Source organism: Choloepus didactylus, chromosome 9, assembly GCF_015220235.1.
Source record: "Choloepus didactylus isolate mChoDid1 chromosome 9, mChoDid1.pri, whole genome shotgun sequence".
NCBI lineage: Eukaryota > Metazoa > Chordata > Mammalia > Pilosa > Megalonychidae > Choloepus > Choloepus didactylus.
This window is the reverse complement of record NC_051315.1, coordinates 111,281,287-111,297,670: the sequence shown is the minus strand read 5'-3', so window position 1 is coordinate 111,297,670 and position 16,384 is coordinate 111,281,287. Positions and strand designations below refer to the sequence as shown.

The 16,384-nt window shown below is 37.1% G+C and overlaps 1 protein-coding gene across 6 annotated transcripts in view; it reads left to right on the top strand.

Annotated features, from left to right (window-relative positions):
- The window catches only part of USP37 (ubiquitin specific peptidase 37), a 159,207-nt gene that overhangs the window by 106,787 nt on the left and 36,036 nt on the right, over positions 1 to 16,384 (top strand). For all 6 annotated transcript variants that reach the window (XM_037848579.1, XM_037848581.1, XM_037848583.1 and 3 more), the window contains 3 exons: positions 10,494 to 10,611; positions 11,756 to 11,835; positions 15,213 to 15,377. In XM_037848579.1, coding sequence (XP_037704507.1) covers positions 10,494 to 10,611; positions 11,756 to 11,835; positions 15,213 to 15,377 — 363 coding nt within the window. The remainder of the gene's footprint in view (positions 1 to 10,493; positions 10,612 to 11,755; positions 11,836 to 15,212; positions 15,378 to 16,384) is intronic.

The window sequence follows — 16,384 nt, the reverse complement described above, 5'->3', positions numbered from 1 at the left end:
AGCTGGGGGAGGATATGGAGGTGTTGGACTTCCTCACCTGAATTGTTGCTGATGTTCTAACAAACACTCGGGACTGATGGCTTGACATGCTGAGCCCTCTGTCTTGGGGCTTACCCCTATGAAGCTTGTTACTGCAAAGGGGAGGCTAAACCTGCTTATAATTGTACCTAAGAGTCTCCTCCTGAGTGCCTCTTTGTTGCTCAGATGTGGCCCTCTCTAATAAGCCACTTTGGCAGGTGATCTCACTGCCCTCTCCCCTACGTGGGACCTGACTCCCGGGGGTGTAAATCTCCCTGGCAATGCAGGATATGACTCCTGGGGATGAATCTGGACCCAGCAGCATGGGATTGAGAACATCTTGACCAAAAGGGGGATGTGAAATGAAATGAAATAAAGCCTCTGTGGCTGAGAGATTTCAAATGGAGTCTAGAGGTCACTCAGGTGGACATTCTTATGCACTATATAGATAACACCTCTTAGGTTTTATTGTTTTGGAATAGCTAGAAGTAAATACCTGAAACTACCAAACTCCAACCCAGTAGTAGCCTTAACTCTTGAAGACGACTGTATAACAATGTAGATTACAAGGGGTGACAGTGTGATTGTGAAAACCTTGTGGATCACATTCCCTTTATCTAGTGTATGGATGGATCAGTAGATAAATGGGAACAAAAACTAAATGAAAAATGGGGTGGGATGGGAGGAATGATTTGGGTGTTCTTATTTTTATTTTTTATTCTTATTCTGATTGTTTCTGGCATAAGGAAAATGTTCAAAAATAGATGGGGGTGGAGAGGCGGGGCAAAATGGCAGACTGGTGAGCTGTAAGTTTTAGTTACTCCTCCAGGAAAGTAGGTAAAAAGCCAGGAACTGCGTGGACTGGACACCACAGAGCAATCTGTCTTTGGGCATACTTCATACAACACTCATGAAAACGTGGAACTGCTGAGATCAGCGAAATCTGTAAGTTTTTGCGGCCAGGGAACCCGCACCCCTCCCTGCCAGGCTCAGTCCCGGGGGAGGAGGGGCTGTCAGCTCCGGGAAGGAGAAGGGAGAACTGCAGTGGCTGCTCTTATCGGAAACTCATTCTACTGATTCAAACTCCAACCATAGATAGACGGAGACCAGACACCAGAGACTCTGAGAGCAGCCAGCCCAGCAGAGAGGAGACAGGCATAGGAAAAAAACAATACGAAAAACTCCAAAATAAAAGCAGAGGATTTTTGGAGTTCTGGTGAACACAGAAAGGGGAAGGGCGGAGCTCAGGCCTTGAGGCGCATATGCAAATCCCGAAGCAAAGCTGATCTCTCTGCCCTGTGGACCTTTCCTTAATGGCCCTGGTTGCTTTGTCTATTAGCATTTCAATAACCCATTAGATCTCTGAGGAGGGCCGTTTTTTTTTTGTTTTTTGTTTTTTGTTTTTTTTTTTTTTTTTAATCCTTTTTTCTTTTTCTAAAACAATTACTCTAAGAAGCCCAATACAGAAAGCTTCAAAGAATTGCAATTTGGGCACGTCAAGTCAAGAGCAGAACTAAGAGAGCTCTGAGACAAAAGGCAATAATCCAGTGGATGAGAAAATTCACTAAACAACACAACTTCCCAAGAAAACGGGGGTGTCCACTCACAGCCACCATCCTGGTGGCCAGGAAACACTCCTGCCCATCGCCAGCCCCATAGCCCAGAGCTGCCCCAGACAACCCAGTGTGACGGAAGTGCTTCAAATAACAGGCACACACCACAAAACTGGGCATGGACATTAGCCTTCCCTGCAACCTCAGCTGAATGTCCCAGAGCTGGGAAGGTGGAGCAGTGTGAATTAACAAAGCCCCATTCAGCCATCATTTGAGCAGACTGGGAGCCTCCCTACACAGCCCAGCAGCCCAGAACTGCCCTGGGGGGACGGCACTCACCTGTGACATACCACAGTCATCCCTCAACAGAGGACCCGGGGTGCACAGCCTGGAAGAGGGGCCCACTTGCAAGTCTCAGGAGCTATCCGCCAATACCAAAGACTTGTGGGTCAGTGGCAGAGACAAACTGTGGCAGGACTGAACTGAAGGATTAGACTATTGCAGCAGCTTTAAAACTCTAGGATCATCAGGGAGATTTGATTGTTAGGGCCACCCCCCCTCCCCGACTGCCCAGAAACACGCCCCACATACAGGGCAGGCAACTCCAACTACACACGCAAGCTTGGTACACCAATTGGGCCCCACAAGACTCACTCCCCCACTCACCAAAAAGGCTAAGCAGGGGAGAACTGGCTTGTGGAGAACAGGTGGCTCGTGGACGCCACCTGCTGGTTAGTTAGAGAAAGTGTACTCCACGAAGCTATAGATCTGATAAATTAGAGATAAGGACTTCAATAGGTCTACAAACCCTAAAAGAACCCTATCAAGTTCAGCAAATGCCACGAGGCCAAAAACAACAGAAAATTATAAAGCATATGAAAAAACCAGACGATATGGATAACCCAAGCCCAAGCACCCAAATCAAAAGACCAGAAGAGACACAGCACCTAGAGCAGCTACTCAAAGAACTAAAGATGAACAATGAGACCATAGTACGGGATATGAAGGAAATCAAGAAGACCCTAGAAGAGCATAAAGAAGACATTGCAAGACTAAATAAAAAAATGGATGATCTTATGGAAATTAAAGAAACTGTTGACCAAATTAAAAAGATTCTGGACACTCATAGTACAAGACTAGAGGAAGTTGAACAACGATTCAGTGACCTGGAAGATGACAGAATGGAAAATGAAAGCATAAAAGAAAGAATGGGGAAAAAAAATTGAAAAACTCGAAATGGACCTCAGGGATATGATAGATAATATGAAACGTCCAAATATAAGACTCATTGGTGTCCCAGAAGGGGAAGAAAAGGGTGAAGGTCTAGGAAGAGTATTCAAAGAAATTGTTGGGGAAAACTTCCCAAATCTTCTAAACAACATAATTAAACAAATCATAAATGCTCAGCGAACTCCAAATAGAATAAATCCGAAAAAAACCACTCCGAGACATATACTGATCACACTGTCAAACATAGAAGAGAAGGAGCAAGTTCTGAAAGCAGCAAGAGAAAAGCGGTTCACTACATACAAAGGAAACAGCATAAGACTAAGTAGTAACTACTCAGCAGCCACCATGGAGGCAAGAAGGCAGTGGCACGATATATTTAAAATTCTGAGTGAGAGGAATTTCCAGCCAAGAATACTTTATCCAGCAAAGCTCTCCTTCAAATTTGAGGGAGAGCTTAAATTTTTCACAGACAAAGAAATGCTGAGAGAATTTGCTAACAAGAGACCTGCCCTACTGGAGATACTCAAGGGAGCCCTACAGACAGAGAAACAAAGACAGGACAGAGAGACTTGGAGAAAGGTTCAGTACTAAAGAGATTCGGTATGGGTACAATAAAGGATATTAATAGAGAGAGGGAAAAATATGGCAAACATAAACCAAAGGATAAGATGGCCGATTCAAGAAATGCCTTCACGGTTTTAACGTTGAATGTAAATGGATTAAACTCCCCAATTAAAAGATATAGATTCGCAGAATGGATCAAAAAAAATGAACCATCAATATGTTGCATACAAGAGACTCATCTTAGACACAGGGACACAAAGAAACTGAAAGTGAAAGGATGGAAAAAAATATTTCATGCAAGCTACAGCCAAAAGAAAGCAGGTGTAGCAATATTAATCTCAGATAAAATAGACTTCAAATGCAGGGATGTTTTGAGAGACAAAGAAGGCCACTACATACTAATAAAAGGGGCAATTCAGCAAGAAGAAATAACAATCGTAAATGTCTATGCACCCAATCAAGGTGCCACAAAATACATGAGAGAAACACTGGCAAAACTAAAGGAAGCAATTGATGTTTCCACAATAATTGTGGGAGACTTCAACACATCACTCTCTCCTATAGATAGATCAACCAGACAGAAGACCAATAAGGAAATTGAAAACCTAAACAATCTGATAAATGAATTAAATTTAACAGACATCTACAGGACATTACATCCCAAATCACCAGGATACACATACTTTTCTAGTGCTCACGGAACTTTCTCCAGAATAGATCATATGCTGGGACATAAAACAAGCCTCAATAAATTTAAAAAGATTGAAATTATTCAAAGCACATTCTCTGACCACAATGGAATACAATTAGAAGTCAATAACCATCAGAGACTTAGAAAGTTCACAAATACCTGGAGGTTAAACAACACACTCCTAAACAATCAGTTGGTTAACGAAGAAATAGCAAGAGAAATTGCTAAATATATAGAGACGAATGAAAATGAGAACACAACATACCAAAACCTATGGGATGCAGCAAAAGCAGTGCTAAGGGGGAAATTTATAGCACTAAACGCATATATTAAAAAGGAAGAAAGAGCCAAAATCAAAGAACTAATGGATCAACTGAAGAAGCTAGAAAATGAACAGCAAACCAATCCTAAACCAAGTACAAGAAAAGAAATAACAAGGATTAAAGCAGAAATAAATGACATAGAGAACAAAAAAACAATAGAGAGGATAAATATCACCAAAAGTTGGTTCTTTGAGAAGATCAACAAGATTGACAAGCCCCTAGCTAGACTGACAAAATCAAAAAGAGAGAAGACCCATATAAACAAAATAATGAATGAAAAACGTGACATAACTGCAGATCCTGAAGAAATTAAAAAAATTATAAGAGGATATTATGAACAACTGTATGGCAACAAACTGGATAATGTAGAAGAAATGGACAATTTCCTGGAAATATATGAACAACCTAGACTGACCAGAGAAGAAATAGAAGACCTCAACCAACCCATCACAAGCAAAGAGATCCAATCAGTCATCAAAAATCTTCCCACAAATAAATGCCGAGGGCCAGATGGCTTCACAGGGGAATTCTACCAAACTTTCCAGAAAGAACTGACACCAATCTTACTCAAACTCTTTCAAAACATTGAAAAAAATGGAACACTACCTAACTCATTTTATGAAGCTAACATCAATCTAATACCAAAACCAGGCAAAGATGCTACAAAAAAGGAAAACTACCAGCCAATCTCCCTAATGAATATAGATGCAAAAATCCTCAACAAAATAGTTGCAAATCGAATCCAAAGACACATTAAAAAAATCATACACCATGACCAAGTAGGGTTCATTCCAGGCATGCAAGGATGGTTCAACATAAGAAAAACAATCAATGTATTACAACACATTAAAAACTCGAAAGGGAAAAATCAATTGATCATCTCAATAGATGCTGAAAAAGCATTTGACAAAATGCAACATCCGTTTTTGATAAAAACACTTCAAAAGGTAGGAATTGAAGGAAACTTCCTCAACATGATAAAGAGCATATATGAAAAACCCACAGCCAGCATAGTACTCAATGGTGAGAGACTGAAGCCTTCCCTCTAAGATCAGGAACAAGACAAGGATGCCCGCTGTCACCACTGTTATTCAACATTGTGCTGGAAGTGCTAGCCAGGGCAATCCGGCAAGACAAAGAAATAAAAGGCATCCAAATTGGAAAAGAAGAAGTAAAACTGTCATTGTTTGCAGATGATATGATCTTATATCTAGAAAACCCTGAGAAATCAACGATACACCTACTAGAGCTAATAAACAAATTTAGCAAAGTAGCGGGATACAAGATTAATGCACATAAGTCAGTAATGTTTCTATATGCTAGAAATGAACAAACTGAAGAGACACTCAAGAAAAAGATACCATTTTCAATAGCAACTAAAAAAATCAAGTACCTAGGAATAAACTTAACCAAAGATGTAAAAGACCTATACAAAGAAAACTACATAACTCTACTAAAAGAAATAGAAGGGGACCTTAAAAGATGGAAAAATATTCCATGTTCATGGATAGGAAGGCTAAATGTCATTAAGATGTCAACTGTACCCAAACTCATCTACAGATTCAATGCAATCCCAATCAAAATTCCAACAACCTACTTTGCAGACTAGGAAAAGCTAGTTATCAAATTTATTTGGAAAGGGAAGATGCCTCGAATTGCTAAAGACACTCTAAAAAAGAAAAACGAAGTGGGAGGACTTACACTCCCTGACTTTGAAGCTTATTATAAAGCCACAGTTGCCAAAACAGCATGGTACTGGCACAAAGATAGACATATAGATCAATGGAATCGAATTGAGAATTCAGAGATAGCCCCTCAGATCTATGGCCGACTGATCTTTGATAAGGCCCCCAAAGTCACCGAACTGAGCCATAATGGTCTTTTCAACAAATGGGGCTGGGAGAGTTGGATATCCATATCCAAAAGAATGAAAGAGGACCCCTACCTCACCCCCTACACAAAAATTAACTCAAAATGGACCAAAGATCTCAATATAAAAGAAAGTACCATAAAACTCCTAGAAGATAATGTAGGAAAACATCTTCAAGACCTTGTATTAGGAGGCCACTTCCTAGACTTTACACCCAAAGCACAAGCAACAAAAGAGAAAATAGATAAATGGGAACTCCTCAAGCTTAGAAGTTTCTGCACCTCAAAGGAATTTCTCAAAAAGGTAAAGAGGCAGCCAACTCAATGGGACAAAATTTTTGGAAACCATGTATCTGACAAAAGACTGATATCTTGCATATACAAAGAAATCCTACAACTCAATGACAATAGTACAGACAGCCCAATTATAAAATGGGCAAAAGATATGAAAAGACAGTTCTCTGAAGAGGAAATACAAATGGCCAAGAAACACATGAAAAAATGTTCAGCTTCACTAGCTATTAGAGAGATGCAAATTAAGACCACAATGAGATACCATCTAACACCGGTTAGAATGGCTGCCATTAAACAAACAGGAAACTACAAATGCTGGAGGGGATGTGGAGAAATTGGAACTCTTATTCATTGTTGGTGGGACAGTATAATGGTTCAGCCACTCTGGAAGTCAGTCTGGCAGTTCCTTAGAAAACTAGATATAGAGCTACCATTCGATCCAGCGATTGTACTTCTCGGTATATACCCGGAAGATCGGAAAGCAGTGACACGAACAGATATCTGCACGCCAATGTTCATAGCAGCATTATTCACAATTGCCAAGAGATGGAAACAACCCAAATGTCCTTCAACAGATGAGTGGATAAATAAAATGTGGTATATACATACGATGGAATACTACGCGGCAGTAAGAAGGAACGATCTGGTGAAACATATGACAGCATGGATGAACCTTGAAGACATAATGCTGAGCGAAGTAAGCCAGGCACAAAAAGAGAAATATTATATGCTACCACTAATGTGAACTTTGAAAAATGTAAAACAAATGGTTTATAATGTAGAATGTAGGGGAACTAGCAGTAGAGAGCAATTAAGGAAGGGGGAACAATAATCCAAGAAGAACAGATAAGCTATTTAACGTTCTGGGGATGCCCAGAAATGACTATGGTCTGTTAATTTCTGATGGATGTAGTAGGAACAAGTTCACTGAAATGTTGCTATATTATGTAACTTTCTTGGGGTAAAGTAGGAACGTGTTGGAAGTTAAGCAGTTATCTTAGGTTAGTTATCTTTTTCTTACTCCCTTGTTATGGTCTCTTTGAAATGTTCTTTTATTGTATGTTTGTTTTCTTTTTAACTTTTTTTTTCATACAGTTGATTTAAAAAAGAAGGGAAAGTTAAAAAAAAAAAAAAAAGAAAAAAGACAAACAAGGAAAAACAAAAAAAAGATGTAGTGCCCCCTTGAGGAGCCTGTGGAGAATGCAGGGGTATTCGCCTACCCCACCTCCATGGTTGCTAACATGACCACAGACATAGGGGACTGGTGGTTTGATGGGTTGAGCCCTCTACCATAAGTTTTACCCTTGGGAAGACGGTTGCTGCAAAGGAGAGGCTAGGCCTCCCTGTATTTGTGCCTAAGAGTCTCCTCCTGAATGCCTCTTTGTTGCTCAGATGTGGCCCTCTCTCTCTGGCTAAGCCAACTTGAAAGGTGAAATCACTGCCCTCCCCCCTACGTGAGATCAGACACCCAGGGAAGTGAATCTCCCTGGCAACGTGGAATATGACTCCCGGGGAGGAATGTAGACCCGGCATCGTGGGATGGAGAACATCTTCTTGACTAAAAGGGGGATGTGAAAGGAAATGAAATAAGCTTCAGTGGCAGAGAGATTCCAAAACGAGCCGAGAGATCACTCTGGTGGGCACTCTTACGCACACTTTAGACAACCTTTTTTAGGTTCTAAAGAATTGGGGTAGCTGGTGGTGGATACCTGAAACTATCAAACTACAACCCAGAACCCATGAATCTCGAAGACAGTTGTATAAAAATGTAGCTTATGAGGGGTGACAGTGGGATTGGGAATGCCATAAGGACCAAACTCCACTTTGTCTAGTTTATGGATGGATGAGTAGAAAAATAGGGGAAGGAAACAAACAGACAAAGGTACCCAGTGTTCTTTTTTACTTCAATTGCTCTTTTTCACTCTAATTATTATTCTTGTTATTTTTGTGTGTGTGCTAATGAAGGTGTCAGGGATTGATTTAGGTGATGAATGTACAACTATGTAATGGTACTGTAAACAATCGAAAGTACAATTTGTTTTGTATGACTGCGTGGTATGTGAATATCTCTCAATAAAATGATGATTAAAAAAAAAATAGATGGGGGTGATGAATGCACAACTATATGATGGTACTGTGAATAGTTGATTATATACCATGGATGATTGCATGGTATGTGAATATATCTCAATAAAACTGAATTAAAAAAAGTAAAAATTAAGAGCTCTGAAAGTATAACTGGAGACTTCTATGAGTTTGTATATTATCTTAATCTATGAAAACATGTAAATGTATTGATTGCAGAGACTTTATAATTAGAATTGCATATATTTATGAAAACTTGAAAAATTTACTTTGATTTATAGGTTTAGCACTGTCTTTTATTATAGGCTTCATAAAAGATGATATAAGAAGATAACTATCATTTTGTAAAAAAGTGACCAAAATCATGTACTGAATGCACAGCTTTATGTACCCTGCCTAACATCTTGTGCCTCTTTTCCATTTGCCTCTTTCTTCCCATTTCCCTTCTCCTAAGGATAAACAGTTGATTCCACATTTGTAAAAGTAATTTTAACAATTTGTCATTTATGAAAATAACCTGAACTCATTGTTGAACTTAACCAAAATAAGATAGTTTCTCAGCTAGGACTTGTCATTTGTTGTATTTAGTAACAAGATAGGACTGTTAGTTCCTCTTTGATAACTTGAAAACAGAGACTATAAAAATGATGATTCTTTGAAACTGAATTCTCAAATTGGGAAGATTCATTGTTCAAAACTTCCTTCTGAACAAAATGACCACTTGGTATCTAAACAGATGAGCTCTGTGTGTGTGTGTGTGTGTGTGTGTATGTGTGTGTGTGTGTGTGTTTAAATAGAAAATTTCAGGAAACAGAAATAAAATGGAAAAAATACTTAATAAACAGTAACCGACTCCAAATGTTTTCACTCCGGATTTGTGTCATCCCTAACATAGATTAGGTCTTTTGGGGGAATATATGTGAAACTGGATTAAGTCTGACTAACTTTATGTAAGCTGCTTGTGGAAGAGAACAGTGACAAAGTGTTTGGTCTCTTAAGGTTTATTTATGGTGCCCAGAAGATCAAGGTTGCAAAAACCCTTACAAGTATATTATTCTCAGAATAATGAATAAGATGGGTTTTACATATGTAATAATTGATAGTTTTTCTCAGTGTTTTATCTCATTAGTTCTTGAATTTTCTGTAAATCCAACTACTTGATTTGTAGAATTTTGGACATCCTTTTACTGGAGTTTTTTTGGTAAGGGAATTTTGTAGAAGTAATGTTAAAATGCTAGTTATAGTAGGAAGACAGATCCACTACTGTTACTTGTAATTTTAGATTTGGGCCACTTTTAATCATGGAATAATAATCTTACGTTTGTATTGGTGCAAGTAAAATTCAATAAATGACTTTAGCTGTATGAATATATAATAGTCGTACTGCAAAATTTTGCATCCCTTTTGTGACCTAATTTACAAACATTTGAAAATTGTGTTGCGATTCTGCTTTGCTGTTTAATAAAAAGCTGTTTCAGAGAAAGTAAAAACAAAAACAAAAGAAATTGGACAAATATACAAACAAAAGAAAGCCACATGAAGCAGCCAGGATCTGGAAATCATTGGAACCTGGAAGAGAAAAAAGAAGTTGCTACCATGTGTGTTGCCATGTAACGGAAAAGCCAAGGACCAGGGATCACAGGCGCTAGCCCCAGAACACAGCAGTCTTTGAGAACAAAGCATCACCTTGCTGACAACTCAATTTTGGACTTCTAGCTTCAAAACTGAGCCAATGAATTTCCATTATTTAAGCTAACCCATTGTATGGTATTGTTTTTGCAGATGGGAAACTAAAATATTAGTATTTATTTGTTCTGCACAGTTACACCTCTAAAGGGTTACATTTGTTTCCTTTTATTCTTGCAGATGTGGAGAGACTATTCCCAAAAAAGAACAGTTTAATGACCTCTCTATCGACCTTCCTCGAAGGAAAAAGCCACTCCCTCCTCGATCAATTCAAGATTCTCTTGATCTTTTCTTTAGGGTAAATACTAATCTTTGTTTTTTCCATATAACTGAATTTTATGTATCATAGATAATTATATTTGAAGTTGTTTCTTCAGAGTTTCAACAAAATTATTTGGAGGAAACAAATGAAGTATCATCAGTAATGTTTATTTCTAAAAGCTTGATAAATATAATTGTTAACTCATTTAAGAAGGTATGTAAATGTAAATAAATTATACATTAACCCTATGGTAAATATAGACAACCTTAGAATCAGTTTATTATTTGTAAATCTATATTAATTTAATGCACATGAAGTGAAATATGCTAAAACTTAGTAATGTGAATTAAAATTAGAGGTACTGTATAAGTTTATTACTAAAATGTGATGAATGAAAACATACTCTTTGCTTTTCCTTAGGTTCAGTTTACCCTATTAGAAGAAAAGAATGAGTCTTGTTTATCCGAAATGTATCTTGTTTATACATAAATTTTTTTCTTATAGCAAATGTAGAATTGTCATTCCTAAGGCTAAAAGAATTCTGTTCTTTAAATGAACAGACCTTTCCACCCACAGATAAATAGTTTGCTTTCCTTTTGTTTTGATCATTCTTTACTATTCCTTGACTTTGAAGCTTTTCCTTTGTTTTGCTTTACCTCTGTTTTTTTTTTTAAGGGTTTCTTGTTTCAGTATTCTCTAGGTAATGATATCCACCCCAAACTTTGGTCTTTTTAGAGCAGTTGTTCTTAGCGGGCTGTCACCAGAAGATTGAGTTCTGTTAGGGTAAATTACACCTAACAGACCAGGAACTCAACCTAACCTTAAGGTGATTTTATCTCTGCTATGGCCAGATGTTTAAATCTGGATATACTCTTGGCAGTGGTGCATGTGTATCCATGGGGTAATCTTCCTATGCTTGAGAGTCTGCCACTATAGAGTCTAGTTACAATGATAAATTGAAATGTTTCCTTTGTAAAAAAAAAAATTAGGAATTCTAAATTAGGACATGATATTGTAAGATGAACTATATTTTGAGGTTGAGGTCTTGATTTAGTAAAGCTTGTTGTTTTAGACAGATCTAAACTGATTCAGAATTTTCATTCTGCTGAACCAGTATGACTGGAGAACATTATTATCATATAATGAATTCTTCTTTTTTTCCCCGTCTTATTTTTTATAGGCAGAAGAACTTGAATATTCCTGTGAGAAGTGTGGTGGGAAGTGTGCTCTTGTCAGGCACAAATTTAACAGGCTACCCAGGTAAATTTAATTGTTCTTCAATTTTTCTTCTGAAAAGTACATAAAATTATTACTGAATCAGTGAAGCTTTTACCAGAATGGGTTGGTAAAGTAAAGCTGAGATAAGAAGAGGGTGGAAGGCAGAGAGCTAACATTTTCTTGCGTAAGAAAGGAAGAGGGTTTGTTGAAGGCTAGAAAAGAAGGATATTGTGAGTCCCAAGAAAATGGGAAAAGGTCTATTCCTAAAAGAGGATGCGGCTGGTGAATCTTCAGAATAATGATAGGTACTAACTGGTAGGTTTTTAAATTCAGTACATTCAATTACAATTTTTTGTTCTTATAGCAAACCTTCAGTAAAAATCTGCTATAGACATGTACATGAAAATTAAATAGGGAGAGTAATTTTTTTTAATTTGTGCATGCTGGTTTATACTTGGTTTTCAGCATGTCTTAGAGTATGTTAGTAAGTTTCCTGCAAACATAAGGCTATTTTTCTGAATTAGGAATGAAATCCTTAACTTATATTGTTAGTAGATGTATATAAACAAAAGTAAAATCCTACCTAGTTATGAAAAATTACAGTGTGGCTATAGGACAGCTATTAGTTCCCAAGAATAGGTCTCAACCACAAATAAGGTTAATAATAGTAAATATTTATATGCCACTTTGCTATAGTGCGCTTTACTTTTTTTTATTAGCTTCAATTTTCTATGAGTAAGAGTGAAGTTTCTCGAACCTAGCCCTAGAGATTAATTCTTTAATATTCCATAATCAACTCCTTTCTAGAAATGAGTTGTTTTTAAAAAAATGACTTTTTCTAAATCGTAGCAGCACGATCATGTTGACCATAGTCTATATCTTTGACCTGAAAAACTTGGTTCTTTCCTGCATAATTATGATTGTTAGGAGAATGTTTTGAGGCAGGAGGGTGACAGGAAGAAATCTTTTTTTTTTTTTTTTTTTTTTTTTTTTTTTTTGCATTTTATTTTTTATTTTTTTTTTTAATCATCATTTTATTGAGATATATTCACATACCACGCAGTCATACAAAACAAACCGTACTTTCGATTGTTTACAGCACCATTACATAGTTGTACATTCATCACCTAAATCAATCCCTGACACCTTCATCAGCACACACACAAAAATAACAAGAATAATAATTAGAGTGAAAAAGAGCAATTGAAGTAAAAAAGAACACTGGGTACCTTTGTCTGTTTGTTTCCCTCCCCTACCTTTCTACACATCCATCCATAAACTAGACAAAGTGGTGTTTGGTCCTTATGGCTTTCCCAATCCCATTGTCACCCCTCATAAGCTACATTTTTATACAACTGTCTTCGAGATTCATGGGTTCTGGGTTGTAGTTTGATAGTTTCAGGTATCCACCACCAGCTACCCCAATTCTTTAGAACCTAAAAAGGGTTGTCTAAAGTGTGCATAAGAGTGCCCACCAGAGTGACCTCTCGGCTCCTTTTGGAATCTCTCTGCCACTGAAGCTTATTTCATTTCCTTTCACATCCCCCTTTTGGTCAAGAAGATGTTCTCCGTCCCACGGTGCCAGGTCTACATTCCTCCCTGGGAGTCATATTCCACATTGCCAGGGAGATTCACTCCCCTGGGTGTCTGATCCCACGTAGGGGGGAGGGCAGTGATTTCACCTTTCAAGTTGGCTTAGCCAGAGAGAGAGGGCCACATCTGAGCAACAAAAAGGCATTCAGGAGGAGACTCTTAGGCACAAATACAGGGAGGCCTAGCCTCTCCTTTGCAGCAACCGTCTTCCCAAGGGTAAAACTTATGGTAGAGGGCTCAACCCATCAAACCACCAGTCCCCTATGTCTGTGGTCATGTTAGCAACCATGGAGGTGGGGTAGGCGAATACCCCTGCATTCCAGGAAGAAATCTTAAGGCAACAAAAATCTTAAGGCAACAGGTTGGTAGTAACCAGCTGTCACTAAGGAAACCTGTGTACAATTAAAAAAAACATGTTTGACCTGGCAGTTTGGATGTCTTCTCCCTTTCTCATTCTCTAGCTATATGGTCTTTCAAGTAAAAAAAAAAAAAAAAAAAATACAGAGATAAATTTGCTTTTTTTTTCCTTCTAGTTGGTTGCTTTTGTTGTTAATTTATTCCAAATTTAAGTGAAATAAAAGCCTCTATCTTAAATCCTAATGATTGAACTTGCTCTATTTTTGTTAGTTATATTTATAATATTATATTTGTTCATTTTGTTCATTTCCATATTCAAAGCCAATTTACTTTTATTCTTAAAAGGCCTGGCATCTTTATCAAATACGTTCACTTTTAATTTGCCTCAGCTTTGCAGATCAGTGATTTTGACTGACCTGCCTGTTTCATGCTACCTTTTATTTTGGTTAGGATTATTTGAAATTTCAGTCAAAATATTTGACTTAGTTTTGGTCTCTTCGCATCAACTGGTTCTTGTGTCTTCTCAAGTTGTTGAATATTTGAAGATTATGAATTCTAGCATACTTTTTAAAGAGAAGTATAATCGATAAGTTAAATTGCAAATTTTTGAATTTGTGACTTGTGATGAATGTATATACTGTATGAAAGGAAGTAGTTTTCCATAAGTCAAATCTTTATTTTGCCTAGAACTGAGGTTTAAATTCCATAAGAATTTTTAAACTCAATTTTTAAAGTATTTCTGTGGGCTGCGAAATCTATTTGGTCCATCAGGCAGAGATTATGTTCTATATCGTAGGTGAAAAGGTTTCCTGAATAGTAACTAAAAAGAATTGTTTCTGAAGAGCTAAATGCCTTTTCAGACCCATAAGCCAGATTTGTCATGCAGATTTTTGTAGAAGTTTTTTCTAGCGGGGGGGTGGGGGGGGGTGGATTTTTCTGTTTCTCTCTTAGCTTTCTCCAGGCAAAGTGCTACTGAAGAAAGACAAGTATTCTTGTTAAAAATCATCTTGAAACAAAGTTCACTGTCATACCAAAGGGCTATATAACATTTTAATTTAATAGACATTATTTTCCTATTGGGTATATAACAAGGTTTTTGCTTTTTGTTTTTTGTTTTTGTTTTTTTTGTATAACATTAAAGCGAATAATTTAAGGATTTTGCCCAATATCAAAACCAACATTTAAAAATTTAATATTCTCGTTGTTGTTGTGTTTTTTAGGAACCATAAAAGTATTTTACCCAAGCCTCTTTAATCCACCCAATACCCATGCTTTGTTTATATTTATATGCCTAGTATCTGTCATAATGCCAAGTACATGTTAGGTATTCAGTAAATGTTCTTTAAAGAATCTTTAGTTTGGCCAAATATATCCTTTAAATTTAATGTAGTTAAGATTTCTCTTTTAACCTATAAAAGAGCTACCTCCATTATGTATGAATTAGTAAATGTTATCATCCCATTTTTCAGGGTCCTCATTCTTCATTTGAAACGATACAGCTTTAATGTTGCTCTCTCACTTAACAATAAGATTGGACAGCAAGTCATCATTCCAAGATACCTCACCTTGTCATCGCATTGCACTGAAAATACAAAACCACCCTTTACCCTCAGTTGGAATGCACATATGGCAATGTAAGTCTTAAGGAGAGAATTTCTTTACCTTTCCTTTTGAAGTAGAAAGGTTTTGACATCAGATCCAAAGAATGACTGAACTAGATAATATGACTTCCAAGTAAAACCAGACCAAGAAGGAGATTTTAATTTTGTTTATTTGGGGATTTTAAAGTTAAATTATTTTTACTGTGCATTAATTGAAGAAAATGCTTAAACAAAATTCTTGCCACAATATTTGTTGCTTTCATAATGAGGTGCCATTTTAGGGAGTTTTTTTTACTCTTTTAGACAATGGAAGACAGTTCTATTCACCCTGGGAGTGTAAACCAAACTAGCACAATCAGATGAATCACCTGCACACTAAAAATACCAATTCCTGTGTTCTTCCCCTAGAGGTTGTTTCAGTAAATCTGAGGTAGGAATTGGGAATCAATATTTTTAATACACGCTTCTGCTGACCCTTAGGGACATGCAAATATGAGAAACAGGATACTAAATATTATACTGGTGCCCTGAAAATAGATTGTGCCTTCATAAATGTGTTATCACTTATGTGAGAAACATCACTGGCTTCTAGAAATATTCCAAAGACAAAAGAAGTAACCTTTACTTTAGATTATGCTGGGAAAATCTTAGGACTTCTCTGAAAGTTGCCTCTTTTTCTCCATGCTTACATTACTTTAGAGCCATATACTGTAATTCTTTTCTATACTGTATTTGAGCACTAGTTGGGTAGACGAAAAATTCTAGAAATTTAGAGGTGAAAGGAATTTTAGAGATTTTATCCTAATTCCTAATATTGTAGAGGACATCCAAGTAAGTTAAATAATTTTCCTAAGGTCATACAGCTAGTAACTGGCAAAGCCAGGTCTCTTGGCCAAAGTGGAATAATAGACACTAAAGAAAGTGGATGAACATTTGCCAATATGAATTGATATAATTTTGTAAAACACATTTTGCCTTGGATTTTTTATTGAAATATATACTAACTACATCATATAGGTTTGCACTAAAGGCTTCAACTA